Raw genomic sequence first — 15,866 nt, forward strand, 5'->3', positions numbered from 1 at the left:
CGCAGAAACTAAGAAACTGGGGACCGCTCGCCTCCGTCGGGCGGGAAGGCACTCGCGCGTGCCCGGTGCGGCCTGCTAGAACTTTCCAAGTTCTTAGAGTGCAATCACTCTAAAATTGTCCGTACCGGGGCTCCGTCGGTGCCATCACCCATCAGTCAAGAATATGCTGCCTGCTTGTCCTGGGATAATGCTACTTTGCTTGGACGCATTGGGGCTCTCGGGAAGAGTTTTGAACTGGTTTCAGGTTTTTTGACCAAAAGATCATATCAAGTAATCTGCGATGGGAAATACTCCAGCTCTTGGAAAAATCCTTTGGGGGTGCCCCAAGGCTCTCTACTATCTCCCACCTTATTTAATATCTACATTTCATCTTTAGGTCATCTATTACAAAAGTTAAACCTAAAATACTACATATATGCTGATGATATCTCTATTTTAATTTGCTGAATAACATGATCAATGAAACTTTAGAACACATTACCCATATCATGACCGAAATCGAACAGTGGACAATCAATTTTAAATTGAAATTAAACACAGAAAAGACAAAAATTTTCCTGGCAAAAGCCCAAAGGATAAAATTAACAGAACATCTTTACACCTAAATGGTCACAATTACCCAATAACAAAAACCATAAAAATACTAGGAGTCACATTAGACACCCACCTGACCATGATCGAACATACAAACCTAGTGGCAAAAAAGTGCTTTTATGCACTATGGAAATTGAAGACCATTAAAAAATATTTCGACCCTCTATCTTTTAGACTTCTGGTTCAGTCATTGGTCCTTTCCACATTGGACTACTGCAACATCATTTATGTGGGTTTACCTAAAAAAACTGTAAAAAAATTAAGAATAGTGCAGAACATGGCCGTCCGCTTAATATTCAGACTAAAGAAAAGCGAGCATGTTAGCCCCTACTACAAACTGCTACACTGGTTACCAATGGAGGCGCAAGTAATGTTCAAGTTCTCTTGCCTATGCTTTAAACTGGTGTAGGGAATGGCCCCTACCTATCTCTTACCACATTTCGAGCTACACATTCCCAGTAGGACAACCAGAAACTCCAATCTTTTTGCCTACCCAAGGATCACTGATTGCAAATACAGGTCCTTTTGGACAGAATTTTGAAGTCTCAAGCTAGCAAACAGCAGACCTGGCTAGGCAACTACATCAACAGAGCTAGGCTGACCTACGTCGCATTTCGGAAAGAAATTAAGACAGCACTATTCAACAGATTTATCTCCTAATCAGTTACCAGTTCTAAACGATTAACTTCATGCTGATAACTTGAGAAATACGTGTACTGTACAAACTGTATTGTATTGTATTTTACTAATTGTAATCTGTAATTCACTGACTGTACTGTATCATCCTCGCCATTTGTATTCTGTAATTCGCGACTGTCCAGTTCTCTTCACTGTGAACCGCCTAGAAGTTGTAAGATTATGGTGGTATAGAAGAAATAAAGTTATTATTATTTAATCCCTCCATTGCCCAAGGTACCACAGTTAGATTGTGAGTCTCCAAGGAAAGATAGGGAAAATACTTAAGAGTACCTGATTACTATTTAATGTATTGTAATCACTTTGGGTGAATCTCTTCTTGAAAAGGGGGTAAATAAACATAGCAACCACTGTGGGAACTCACTTCAGTCATTTTGAGTAGAAAGACTGCATGGGGGAGGAGCACTGGCTCACCACTGGACCAGCAGGGCTTAAGGTAGGCCCAGGGCGAGGTCTGCAATAGGTCTGAGAGGGAGAATACTCAAACATAAACCAAGACTCCTACTTTTGGGCCATTTTTTGGCCTAAAAATCTAGGTTTATATTTGAGTATATACAGTAAATCAAATTTTGAGGTCCTAGACTAGTATAGGAGGAGGCATAGATACCAAGGCAAGCATGACTAGATCAGACCATAAAGCCCAGCATCTAAGGGGTCTAGAGCCAGGGACTTTGCAGAAGATAAGGGGACAGAGGACAAGAGATGGAATATATATTGAGACTCCTCAGCAAACAGGAGCTTCAGACCATGAGGCACTGGAGCAAGCACAAAGCTCAGACATCAAGACTTTGAAGGAGGCAGCTATGCAGACTAGTGGCCCAAAGCCCATGAACAGACATTACTTATTACTGTTTATTTGTAAAATGCTACCAGACATACAGCGCACTAGGGTCTGAGGTACTGGAGATGGCAAGAGGTACAGTTCCCATGGCCCTGGAGCAGAACTGAAGCAAGCAAAGTCATAAGGACCCAATAAGGATTATCACAGAGTATAACTAATATGGTACTTCTGCTGATTTTTATACTGTATTTTTATTTTACAAGAAAGAAGTTGCTTACGCTGAAGCTTCATGGATTTCTGTACCATCATACACACCACAGCCAGATAAAACCTGTGGGAAGAAAAGCAAAGTTACATGTTACACAGAGATGCTATGTATTTATGATGGTACACAAGAAACTGGAGAAAATTAGTAGCACATCATTTCTTAAGACCACAGAATTGAGTATTACTATGATGGAGTGAGCAAGGTAAACACAGTTCCTCTTAAGGATATTCCCTGCTGAGCCAGGAGGGCAAGGTCCAGCTAGAGTGAATGAAAAATCCAGAACAAGAGAACTAGATGGAGAAGCCCAGAGCAGGAAGAGAAAGCTTCCACAGTATCTCCAGGACCCATGGACTGCAGACCAGAAAGCTAAGATACTGTAGGGCACATATATGTCTAAATCATTCCTATACCCCCAGACCCAGATCCACTAGTCCTTCCTATATATTGGCAACAGAGATTGTCACACAGTATCTGTAAAAATATAATAGTTTGTGTATCATAGCTAGTAAATACAGGTACAAGATCCTTTATCTGAAATCATTGGGATCAGGCATATACGGTATCAGTTTTTTTAATTTTTCAGTTTTTGGAATGGTAACGTGAAGTTAAAAAAAAAAAAGACAGATCATAAGACTATAAAATTTCTGCCCAACTTTGTTTCTGTGTTGCACATGAGAATACTGGGGCCACTAATCTGCCACAGTTTCTGCTTTTATCTTCTTTTCCTTCCAGCGTCTGCCCTGTCTCTTCAATCCAGCATCTGCCCGTTCCATCCACTGTCTGCCCCTTCCAGAATCTGTCTGTCTCCCCCTGCCATCACTACTCTAGACTCCCCCCCTTTGGTCTGGCAACCCTCATCTTCCCTCTGTTCCCTCATGGTCTGGCATCTTTCTCCTTTCATCTCTCTTTCCCTCCTCCCTGTGGTTTTTAGCATCTCTCTCTTCTCATTTCCTCCGCTCAGATCTGATATCTCTGTCTCCTTCCCCGTTCTCAGGCATCTCTCTCTCTCCTCTCTCTCTTCGCTTTCCTTCTCTGGTCTTCCTTCTTTATTTTCTGCCTCTGTCTAAGTTAAATTCTTTCTTACTATGCAGTCCTCAGTTTCCCTCTTTTCACTATGTCTACCCACAGCATGCCACCCCTTTCCTTCACCCCTCCACTATCTCACTAACTCTATCTTCTTCCCCATCCAGCATATGTCCTTTTTCATTATCCCTCCTTCCATCAAGTATGTGTTCTCTTTCTCCACTTCCATTCAGCATTTGCTCTCCCTTCTCCCCTGTGGCCGGCGATGTCTAAACTGCCTTCTTACAGCAGCCGGAGCGTTGTTGTTGCATATGGCTGCTATAAAGGTCGTCTCTGATGCAACTTCTGGTTGCGTCAGAGATGACCTTTACGGCAGCCACACGCAGCTTCAATGCTCCGGCTGCTGTAAGAAGGCAGTTTAGACATCGCCAGCCACAGGGCAGGGAGGTTTGTCGGACCAGGCCTGTTTGGGGGAGGGGTGAAAGTGCCACAAAGGTAAGGGGGGTGAAAGCGCAACGAAGGTAAGGGGCAGGGAGGGAGAAAGGGAGCTGATTCAACTCGGCGGCGACAGTAAGGAGGGAGGGAGCGCGATAGGGACCGGGCCGGATGTGCACTCCCCCTAAGGCTGCACCCGGGGTGGACCGCCCTCACCTTGGTACGCCACTGCCCTACTGTAAAAGATGTTCAGCTTGCTGCCTTCCTTATGACCAATTACAGACCTGTTTTCTAATGCTTCAGCGGCTGGCGTCATGATTATGGCAGGTTTCTGGGTCTTGCCACATGCGTGTAAAAATAACTTGACATTTCAGCAATCATGCTGTGGCTTTCTTCAAAGTATGCCGAGGTCTGCAGTAGAGAGCTGCACGGGAACGGGGACTACGGGAATCCCGCAGGTTCCCCCTTCGGTCACGGAGATCCCATGGGGATGCCCCTTCGGGTCGCAGGGACCCCGCGGGGTTTGATGCAACTCAAGCCGCGAGGCCCAACTTCTTTCCCTACCTGCCCTGCAGCAGCACACATAGCAGACTGGAAGTCTTCCCCGATGTTAGTGCTGACATCGGAGGGAGGGCTTTGCGTCAGTTACGTGCAGTATGTAGGGCAACAAGCCCTGCATGTGACTGATGCAACGCCTTCCATATAACATCAGCTCTGACCACGGGAGAAGACTTCCGGTTGGCTATGTGTGCTGCTGCAGGGCAGGCAGATAATAGAAGAAGAGCCTCACGGCTCGAGCTACCTTTCAGAGCTCCATTTGGATGAAAAAGTTGCTGATAATGTAATTTGCTGGCAGACGAGGGCTGGACATGAACATGGGAGGCAAATGCAGGACACAGAAGGAGTCGAACGTGGGAGGCAAATGTGGGACAGAAGGAGGTCGGAGAGAGTGCATTTTTGGACACAAGGCATGAACTTGGGAGAGAGGAAAGGAGGGAAAGAGATGCTGAGGTGTGGGAGGGAAAAGAAAGGGAGAATTGGGCGTGGGTGTGTCAGTGAGAAGGAAAGAGATGGTTGTGTACACGGGGAATGGAAGAAAAGAGAATTTTTGGTCATAGGGAGTGAGTGAGGTACAGATGAGAGGGAGAAATGTTGTGGAGGAAAGGGAACAGTGGGACAGATTGAAATGGATGCAAGAGGGAGGAATGTTGGACATAGTGGTGAAGGGAATGGAGGGAGAGATGTGGCATGGTGCTGGAGAGGGGTGATAGAACAGAAGGAGAAATGTTGAGCATGGAGCTGGTGGGTAGGCACAAAAGATGAGAAAGGGATAAATGCTGGCCATGGTAGGAGGAACCAATGGACAGCAACAGAAGAATTTACAGAAGATGGGAAAGCGGAAAAAAGAAACTGGGACCGACTTTATGGAAAAATAAGTCTCCAGACAACAAAAGTAAAAAACAGAATTTATTGACTAAAATATGTTAGTTTTGGGAAATGTATATAACAGATGTCTTTGTATTGTGTTCAAAAGAAAAATAAATGCATTTCTGGTTTTATTTCTACAGTGTTGAAGTACTTGCTGACCCTTGCTGTGACTGGTGGGGATCCCCAAGCACCGCCAGCAGAGGACCTCCTCTAGAGACGACCAGAACTCCCCTCCACCAAGCACAGTAGTTGCTGGCAGCATCCATGAGCCACTGATGTGCCAGCATCTGTGACTCAGCGACACTAATGCTGCCTGCCAAGCTTGGCAAAAGAGACCCCCGGCCAACTGCAAAGGAAGTCCTCAGCTGACAGCTGAGTATTTATATTTTATATTTACATTAGAGGCTCTAGTAACCCGTTTACAAAGTATGTATTCTTCCCAATTAATATTTCCAAATTAATAAAGTGTCTTTGCTTATTTGTAAATGGGTCTCTATCACAGCCTTTAATTCAGTAGCATAATTAAATGAAATAACTATTTCTGAAGTTTATGGGGATGGAGGGGATTCCTCGCGGGGACGGGTGTGGGACGGAGGGATTCCTCACGGGGACGGGTGGGATTTTGGTGGGGATAGATGGGGGCGGGTGGGATTTCTGTCCCCGCGCAACTCTCTAGTCTGCAGTGTGTCTTTATATATAGTGGGTTCACAGTCATAAGAACATAAGCAATGCCTCTGCTGGGTCAGACCTGAGGTCCATCATGCCCAGCAGTCCGCTCACGCGGCGGCCCAACAGGTCCAGGACCTGTGCAGTAATCCTCTATTTATACCCTTCTATCCCCTTTTCCAGCAGGAAACTGTCCAATCCTTTCTTAAACCCCAGTACCTTACTCTGCTCTATTACGTTCTCTGGAAGCGCATTCCAGGTGTCCACCACACATTGGGTAAAGAAGAACTTCCTAATATTTGTTTTGAATCTGTCCCCTTTCAACTTTTCCGGATGACCTCTTGTTCTTTTATTATTTGACAGTTTGAAGAATCTTTCCTTCTCTACTCTCTCTATGCCCTTCATGATCTTATAAGTTTCTATCATATCCCCTCTAAGTCTCCTCTTCTCCAGGGAAAAGAAACCCAGTTTCTCCAATCTCTCAGCATATGGAAGGTTTTCCATCCCTTTTATCAGACGTATCGCTCTCCTCTGAACCCTCTCGAGTATCGCCATATCCTTCTTAAGGTACGGCAACCAATATTGGACGCAGTATTCCAGATGCGGGCGCACCATCGCCCGATACAACGGCAGGATAACTTCTTTCGTCCTGGTTGTAATACCCTTCTTGATTATACCTAGCATTCTATTCGCTTTCTGAATTCTTTATTTATTGGATTATTCATTACAATATCTTATAACAAACATACATGAATGAACACAAAAAATACAAAATGTAAATTCCCAAATGGAAATTAACATAATATATAAGGAAACTAATTCAACCGTATCCTAGTCCACATTAAAGCTGATCGCCAGTACAAATAAAACATCAAAGCAAATCTTTCTATCTACTATCTAGGAACAGGCAAATGGCTATTATATGCATTATACATCATCCTCCAAAAATAAACTAAATATAAGAAATTAAACTTTCAACAAAGGTTTTTCTTTAATAAAATCTTCCACCTGGGCTGGATCGAAAAACACATATTTATCATTTCCATATGATATCAGGCATTTACATGGAAATTTTAAAAAGAAAGTAGCTCCGACTGCCAAAACCTTTGGCTTTAGCTGAAGGAACTGTTTCCTCTTAAACTGGGTTTGTCTAGAGACATCTGGAAAAATAACCACCCGTTGACCACAAAACATCTCTTGTTTTTTCAGGAAATATAATTTCAAAATGTCTTGTTTCTCAAGTTCTGTCTTGAAGGTCACGAGAAGAGTTGCTCGTTTTTCAATTATGTCTTTAGATGACTCCAAAAACTGTGACACATTCAAACTCTCAGGTGATACTATTCTATCCATTCCACCTTCCTCTACCTTTTCTTTGGAATCTCTTGAAATGTAATATAAATTATCGACCTCAAAGGTCTCCACTTTACTATAATGCAATATCTCCCTCAAATACATTTTCAAGAGTTCCATTGAAGAAAGGTAGTGTGTGGTAGGAAAATTTAACAAACGAAGGTTCTTAACTCTAATAGCATTTTCCATTTTTTCTAATTTAGCATGTAACATCATACTATCCTTTATATTAGAAACAGCACTAGCTTGTAAATTACCTACTGCCTGATCTAACTTTTCAACCTTTACAGCTGTTTCTCCAATTTTATCATTTTGTTCTTTAATTTTCACAGTTACATCAGATGAAAATTGACATAAGTTCAAAACGGTTTTTTGTAAAGATGACTCTATTCTGTTAATACTAAGCCAAACATCATTTAGAGTGATCACTTTATCCCTGGGGAGAGCATCCGAGCTTTGCCCAGTACTCATCTGCACTGGGGTTAGTTCTTTAGCCTGTCCCAGGGACTGTCCTGAAACCTCCAGACCAGATAGTGACAATGATTGAGGGGAAGAAGAAATTATTCCTTCCTTAAAAGGGGAAGGAGATTCTTCTAACCGTAAGGAATATGATGGTTGAGGAGGTGGTGTTGGTTCCCCAGAGGATAAGGAGACAGCTTGAATATTAAAAGTTACCTGTTCCTCAACAGGAGGCAAGATAGGAACCACAAGATGGCGATCCATTGGGCCTGTTGTTACAGCAGATGGTATTGCTTTAGCTTTCCTCTTACCCATGTTGAAGAGTCAGTAGTCCTGCTCCCTGCTCCTCTTAGGCTCCGAAGGGGCTCAAAAGGGGCGAGCCCCTTTAGCCACGCCCCTTCGGCTCGCGACCCGGGGCTCGCAACCGCGGGCCGCGTACCGCGGCTGTTCGAAAATTTAAGGCTCCTTCTCCAAGGACCCTCTCAGCTGGCTGGGTCGGGCAGCAGCGGGACTGCCTGTCCCGATGACTCCAAGTGCAGCAAGCACTAGCGACAGGCTCCCTCTCTGCTTTCCTCGTTTAAGGCTCCTTCTCCAAGGACCCTCTCAGCTGGCTGGGTCGGGCAGCAGCGGGACTGCCTGTCCCGATGACTCCAAGTGCAGCAAGCACTAGCGACAGGCTCCCTCTCTGCTTTCCTCGTTTAAGGCTCCTTCTCCAAGGACCCTCTCAGCTGGCTGGGTCGGGCAGCAGCGGGACTGCCTGTCCCGATGACTCCAAGTGCAGCAAGCACTAGCGACAGGCTCCCTCTCTGCTTTCCTCGTTTAAGGCTCCTTCTCCAAGGACCCTCTCAGCTGGCTGGGTCGGGCAGCAGCGGGACTGCCTGTCCCGATGACTCCAAGTGCAGCAAGCACTAGCGACAGGCTCCCTCTCTGCTTTCCTCGTTTAAGGCTCCTTCTCCAAGGACCCTCTCAGCTGGCTGGGTCGGGCAGCAGCGGGACTGCCTGTCCCGATGACTCCAAGTGCAGCAAGCACTAGCGACAGGCTCCCTCTCTGCTTTCCTCGTTTAAGGCTCCTTCTCCAAGGACCCTCTCAGCTGGCTGGGTCGGGCAGCAGCGGGACTGCCTGTCCCGATGACTCCAAGTGCAGCAAGCACTAGCGACAGGCTCCCTCTCTGCTTTCCTCGTTTAAGGCTCCTTCTCCAAGGACCCTCTCAGCTGGCTGGGTCGGGCAGCAGCGGGACTGCCTGTCCCGATGACTCCAAGTGCAGCAAGCACTAGCGACAGGCTCCCTCTCTGCTTTCCTCGTTTAAGGCTCCTTCTCCAAGGACCCTCTCAGCTGGCTGGGTCGGGCAGCAGCGGGACTGCCTGTCCCGATGACTCCAAGTGCAGCAAGCACTAGCGACAGGCTCCCTCTCTGCTTTCCTCGTTTAAGGCTCCTTATCCAAGGACCCTCTCAGCTGGCTGGGTCGGGCAGCAGCGGGACTGCCTGTCCCGATGACTCCAAGTGCAGCAAGCACTAGCGACAGGCTCCCTCTCTGCTTTCCTCGTTTAAGGCTCCTTCTCCAAGGACCCTCTCAGCTGGCTGGGTCGGGCAGCAGCGGGACTGCCTGTCCCGATGACTCCAAGTGCAGCAAGCACTAGCGACCTCTATTCGCTTTCTTAGCGGCCGCTGCGCACTGTGCCGTCGGCTTCATTGTCATGTCCACCATTACCCCCAAGTCCCTTTCCTGAGTACTCTCATTCAATAACATCCCTCCTATCGTATAATTGTACCTCGGGTTTCTGCTTCCCACATGCAGTACTTTACATTTCTCAACGTTGAACTTCATCTGCCATCTCATCGCCCATTCCCCTAGTTTGTTCAGGTCCCTTTGCAATTTTTCGCAGTCCTCTTTAGTCCGAGCTCCACTAAATAGTTTGGTGTCGTCTGCAAATTTTATTATCTCACACGTCGTCCCTATTTCTAGATCATTTATGAATATATTAAATAGTAGCGGCCCGAGCACCAAGCCCTGCGGAACACCACTCGGTTCTTCAGTTTCCGGAGTAGACGTTCATGAGGCACCTTCTTTCTGGAAATCTAGGTATATGATATCTATGGGGTCTCCTCTGTCCATCTGTTTGTTAATTCCCTCGAAGAAGTGCAATAAGTTAGTCAGGCACGATCTCCCCCTGCAGAAACCATGTTGATTGGTTATCAGAAGTTCGTTTTTTTCAAAATGTTCATCGATGTTTTCTTTTATCAGTGCTTCCGCCATTTTCCCCGGAAACAAGGTCAGACTTACCGGTCTGTAGTTTCCCGGGTCACCTCTTAATCCCTTTTTAAAGATAGGCGTAACGTTGGCTATCTTCCAATCCTCCGGGATCACACCTGTTTTCAGGGATAGGTAGCAAATTTGCTGCAGTAGTTCCGCTATTTCCTCCTTTAGTTCCTTCAGAACCCTTGGATGGATTCCGTCCAGACCCGGGGATTTGTCAGTTTTTAGTTTTTCTATCTGCCTGCGTACATCTTCAAGGCTCACTTCCATTGATGTTAACTTTTGTGCTTGATTTCCATTGAAGATTTGCTCAGGTTCCGGTATGTTGGTTGAGTCTTCGCTTGTAAATACAGACGAAAAGAACATGTTAAGTCTTTCCGCGACCTCTTTCTCCTCCTTCACCACTGTTGGTCAAAAATTTGAATTTTGGCGGGAATGAAAGACCGGTTGCCTCTGTGCCAAACCCCTGGTGTATATGAAATCCCATGCAGTTGTGGCCAGTCTTACACTGGTGAGACTGGATGCACTATAGAGGAAATGATGAAAGAGCACAAGAGACACCACAACCTATGCAACGCAGAAAAATCAGCTGTAGCGCTCCATGGAAAGGAAACTGGTCATACAACTAGATTTGAGAACACAAAAGTCCTGGAAAAAGAAGACTGTTGGTGGCCAAGAATCAAAGAGGCAATAGAAATTGCAAGACACCCCAATAACTTCAATGCAGATAAAGGGTTCTCCATAAACAAAGCATAGCAAACTCTCATCCAAAAGAAATTTAGTGCAAAAAGGACTGGGGCAGAGGACAAACGCATTCTTCCTCCATGTCAAAAAGTCCCAGCCTCTTTCTGACAGAATTTAAAAGGGGAACTTCAGACTCTCTCTTCAGACATTAAAAATTGGGTCTCAAACGCTCCCACCAATATCCAACATTCAAACTTTGACCTCCAATGAACTTTCCCGCCAAAATTCAAATACATGACCAACAGACTTCCCTGTTCTTAATCAGGTCCATGAACCCACTATATATAAATACACACTGCAGACTAGTGCTGCCTGATTCAGGAAGAAAAATTTCAATTCGATTCAGCCTTTTGAATTGGTTTTTCGATTCGATTTGATTTTCCTGTCCAATTGGGTGTTTTTTTCAAACATCCTGGTGAGTTTATTTTATAGCCTCTTCACCAGCTCCTAACCACACTGGCGCTGTGGTGTAAACAAACAAAAAAGACTTTTCCTCTCTCTGTTAAATCCTAGCTCACGTTTGCGGTCTAACACCAGCTCTGGCAGGATACACGTTTCAAATCTGATATATTGTAATCACAAAACAGAAAATATAATTAGTTTTTCTACCTTTTGTTGTCTGGTCATTATTCAAATCTTGTTGGTCCCAGTCTCTGGTTGTCTTCTGATAACTTGCTTGCCAGGGCCCCTTCTTTCATAAGAACATAAGAATTGCTGCTGCTAGGTCAGACCAGTGGTCCATCATGCCCAGCAGCCTGCGTGGCGGCCCTCTGGTCAAAGCCCAGCGCCCTGAGACTAGCCCTAACTGCGTGCGCTCTTGTTCACCAGGAACTTGTCTAACTGTGTCTTGAATCCCTGGAGGGTATTTTCCCCTATGACAGACTCCAGAAGAGCATTCCAGTTTTCTACCACTCTCTGGGTGAAGAAGAACTTCCTTACGTTCGTACGGAATCTATCCCCTTTCAACTATAGAGAGTGCCCTCTCATTCTCCCTACCTTGGAGAGGGTGAACAACCTGTCCTTATCTACTAAGTCTATCTTCTTCTGTACCTTAAATGTTTCGATCATGTCCCCTCTAAAATTTAAACAAATCTACTCTAGTCTGGAATGCACTGTAGGAGCTTGTAGGGACGAAGTTCAGACCCATCTTTAGTACATTCAATTCATCATTTGACAGGCTGGTTTGAGACAAATTAAAGATGGGAATTTGATCAACTCCTTCTGTGTTCAGGTCCTGTATCGCTTCCAGCTCTCTCGTGCTAACCAGCTTTCTCCATGCTTACCATCCATCTGCCATCCCCTTCCATTTCCCTTCCCTCCCCCAGAGATCTGGCATCTTTCCTTTTTTTCGTCTCCCTCCACAGATCCACCTTTTCTTAACTACCCTTTCATCCAGCATCTCTCCCTCCTTCCCCAACACCCCAGGGTCCACCATCTTTCCCTTTCTTTTCACAACTACCCTCCTATCCAGTATCTTTATCCCCCCTCCACACCATCCCTTATGTCCAACTTCTCTCCCTTTCTGTTCCTTCACTCCCTAAATCCCATTGTCCATCATCTCTCTCCCTCTCCTCTATTTTTAGACCCATTATTTCTTCCCCCCCAAAGTCCGGCATATATACGTTGCTTTGAACCCCCCCTTTCCTCCCTCCCTCCATGTACTTCTACACCAGGGCCCCCCTCCCCTGAAGGTCTGTCCCCCCTGAAGGCCTGCACCCCACCTCTGAAGGCCTGCCTGTCCCCCTGAAGACCTGTTACGATAGTGGTTTTAGTGTATGCTTAGCGCACGGAGGAATTGCCATGCGCACTAGATGCTAATGCCAGCATTGAGTTGACGCTAGTTTTCCCACGTAGCGCAGGGGTTTGCGCACGCTAAAAATGTTAGCGCACCTTAGTAAAAGAGGGGGTTAATTTTCCCCACCACCAAATTTCCCCATCCCGCCCCACCCGGCTACTTTTTCATGCCACCCGGCTGGAAAAAATTTCTGGGGAGAACACTGGACAGATTGGCTATTAGTTGAAGCAATTCAGCTATAGTCCCTTTCAGTTCCTTGATGACCCACGGATGGATGCCATCCGGTCCCGGGGATTTATCACTCTTTAACCTATCAAACTGCCTGCATACCTCATCTAGACTGACCGTCAACCCTGTCAGTTTCCCTTTTTCGTTTCCAGCATATAGCCTGATGGGTTCCGGTATGCTGTGTATATCCTGTTCGGTAAATAGACGCAAAAAATGTATTCAGTTTGTTAGCGATTTCTTAGTCTTCCTTTAGCACTCCCTTTATTCCACAGTCATCCAACGGTCCCACCGCTTCCTTCGCGGGTCGTTTCCCCTTAATATATCAAAAGAACGGCTTGAAGTTTTTCGCCTCCTTGGCTATTTTTTCCTCATAGTCTCTTTTGACCCCTTTCACCACCTTGTGGTACCTACGTTGATGTTGTTTGTGCTTATTCCAGTTTTCGTCCATATTTGACCTTTTCCATTCCTTAAACGAAGTTTTCTTGTCTCTGATCGCTTCCTTCACCTCTACAGTGAGCCACACCAGTTCTTTGTTCTTTTTCTTCTTGGATCCCTTGTTGATATGCAGTATATATAGATTTTTCACCTCGGTGACTGTGTCCTTAAAAAGGGACCAAGCTTACTCTAGCGTTTTTACAGTGCTTATCCGATTCTTAAATCTTCTTCCCTACCATGAGTCTCATCCCTTCATAATTCCCTTTTCGGAAGTTCAGTGCCATGGCTGTTTCTCCCCTGCGTCCAGATCAAAGCGGATCATATTGTGATCGCTGCTTCCCAGCGTCCCTTCTACTTCTACATCTTGTACCGGTCCTCGCAGGCCATTTAGAATTAAGTCCAGAATTGCATTTCCTCTAGTATTTTCCTTGACAAGTTGTTCCAGGAAGCAATCGCCTACAGCATCCAAGAACTTGGTCTCTCTAATGCAGCTGGAGGTGCCTAGGTTCCAGTCTATTCCAGGATAGTTGAAGTCACCCATGATAACTGTGTTGACTCCCTTGCAGTTGCATTTAATCTCGTCTGTCATTTCAACATCAATTTCTTCGGACTGCCCTGGGGGTCGATTGTAGATGCCGATCTTCGTTTCCAGGCCATTTGTTCCTGGAATTTTGACCCATAGAGACTCTAACTTATCTGTCAATTGTGGCGTATTCTCTCCAGCAGATTCAATTTCCTCTTTGACGTATATGGCAACGCCCCCACCTTTTTGAGCCACTCTTTCTCTGCGATATAGTTTGTATCCCGGTAGCACAGTGTCCCAGACATTTTCCTCAGTCCACCATGTTTCCATGATGCCTATGATGTCAACGTTATCTTTTTGTGCCATGGCTTCTAATTCACCCATCTTATTTCTAAGGCTCCTTGCGTTCGTGTACATACATTTGAGTTTGTGGCCTGTTCCTTTCTTGCATTTCCTTCCCTCTTGTCTCCTTTTCGATCAGACTTGCCTGTAATCCAGTGAGTCTTTCCCTCTATCTTCTTGCACGGTATCCTCTGGTATACCGGTTCCCAAACCGACGACTCTCTCTCTCTCAGTCGACTGTCGGCTTTCCTTCTTCCTAGTTCAAAAACTTGACCACTTATCGATAGCAGCCATTTTTCAGATCTAGGAAACTGGTGCTGGTAGTTGAAGCCAAGCCTGGCTGAAATCCACTGCTGAATCCAGGAGCTGTAAGAATATAAGAATTACTGCTGCTGGGTCAGACCAGTAGTCCATCGTGCCCAGCAGTTCGCTCCCCTGAGACTAGCCTTACCTGCGAATGTTCTGGTTCAGCAGGAAGTTGTCTAACTTTGTCTTGAATCCCTGGAGGATGTTTTCCCCTATAACAGCCTCCAGAAGAGCGTTTCAGTTTTCTACCACTCTCTGGATGAAGAAGAACTTCCTTACGTTTGTACGGAATTTATCACCTTTTAACTTTAGAGCATGCCCTCTCGTTCTCTCTACCTTGGAGAGGGTGAACAACCTATCTTTATCTACTAAGTCTATTCCCTTTATTGTCTTGAATGTTTCGATCATTTCCCCTCTCAGTCTCCTCTTTTCAAGGGAGAAAAGGCCCAGTTTCTCTAATCTCTCACTGTAGGTCAATTCCTCCAGCCCCTTAACCATTTTAGTCACTCTTCTCTGGACCCTTTCGAGTAGTACTGTGTCCTTCATGTACGGCGACAAGTGCTGGATGCTGTATTCCAGGTGGGGGGTACCATGACCCAGTAAAGTGGCATGATAACTTTCTCCAATCTGTTCGTGATTCCCCTTCTTAATCATTCCTAGCATTCTGTTCGCCCTTTTCGCAGCTGCTGCACATTGCGCTGATGGCTTCATTGACTTGTCAACCAGTACTCCCAAGTCTCTTTCCTGGTGGTCTCTCCGAGTACCGCACCAGACATCCTGTATTCGTGTATAAGATTTTTGCTACCGACATGCATCACCTTATACCTATTCACGTTAAACCTCATTTGCCATGTCGCAGCCCATTTCTCGAGCGTGTTTATGTCACATTGCAGGTCTTCGCAATCCTTTTGTGTCTTCACTACTCTGAATAATTTTATATCGCCTGCAAATTTAATCACCTTGCTCGTCGTACTAATTTCCCGGTCCTCAACCTGCTGGAGATAGAGTATACTGATTGTCCAGGAGGATGTGCATCCATGATATATCCGAGGTCAGTTCAGTGCTCTCTATCTCCCCCTGTTGGTTGATGGACGTAATCTCACGAGTCTCTGGATTCATCTTCTGTAGATGACAAGGAAGCTCCATTTTTATACTTTTATCATCTCTTCCCTTAATCCTACTGAAGACAAAAAAAAAAAAAATCACAGTCCATTTATAAATAATATCCCCCAGTTCACTAATTCTATGGAGATAATATAAAAGTTTATACCAAACATCATCAGATCAGTCTTGTAGATTGACGCTAAAGCACTATCCCCCCCTTTTACTAAACCGCACTATCTCCCCTTTTTACTAAACTGCGATAGCGGTTATTAGCGCAAAGAGCTGCGCTTAATGCTCCATGCTGCTCCCGACACTCAAAGAACCTCTACGAGCGTCGGGAGCAGCGCGAAGCTTTCAGTGCGGCTCCCTGTGCTAATAACCGCTATCACGATTTAGTAAAAGGCTAGGCACCTGGGCCAATCAGGCCTTAGGAT

At 45.5% G+C, this 15,866-nt stretch overlaps 1 protein-coding gene across 3 annotated transcripts in view; it reads right to left on the bottom strand.

Annotated features, from left to right (window-relative positions):
- Positions 1-15,866, bottom strand: part of GATD3A (glutamine amidotransferase like class 1 domain containing 3A) — a 158,123-nt gene that overhangs the window by 140,153 nt on the left and 2,104 nt on the right. For all 3 annotated transcript variants that reach the window (XM_033941461.1, XM_033941460.1, XM_033941463.1), the window contains exon 2: positions 2,350-2,402. In XM_033941461.1, coding sequence (XP_033797352.1) covers positions 2,350-2,402 — 53 coding nt within the window. The remainder of the gene's footprint in view (positions 1-2,349; positions 2,403-15,866) is intronic.

The sequence above is a fragment of the Geotrypetes seraphini genome, chromosome 4 (assembly GCF_902459505.1).
Source record: "Geotrypetes seraphini chromosome 4, aGeoSer1.1, whole genome shotgun sequence".
NCBI lineage: Eukaryota > Metazoa > Chordata > Amphibia > Gymnophiona > Dermophiidae > Geotrypetes > Geotrypetes seraphini.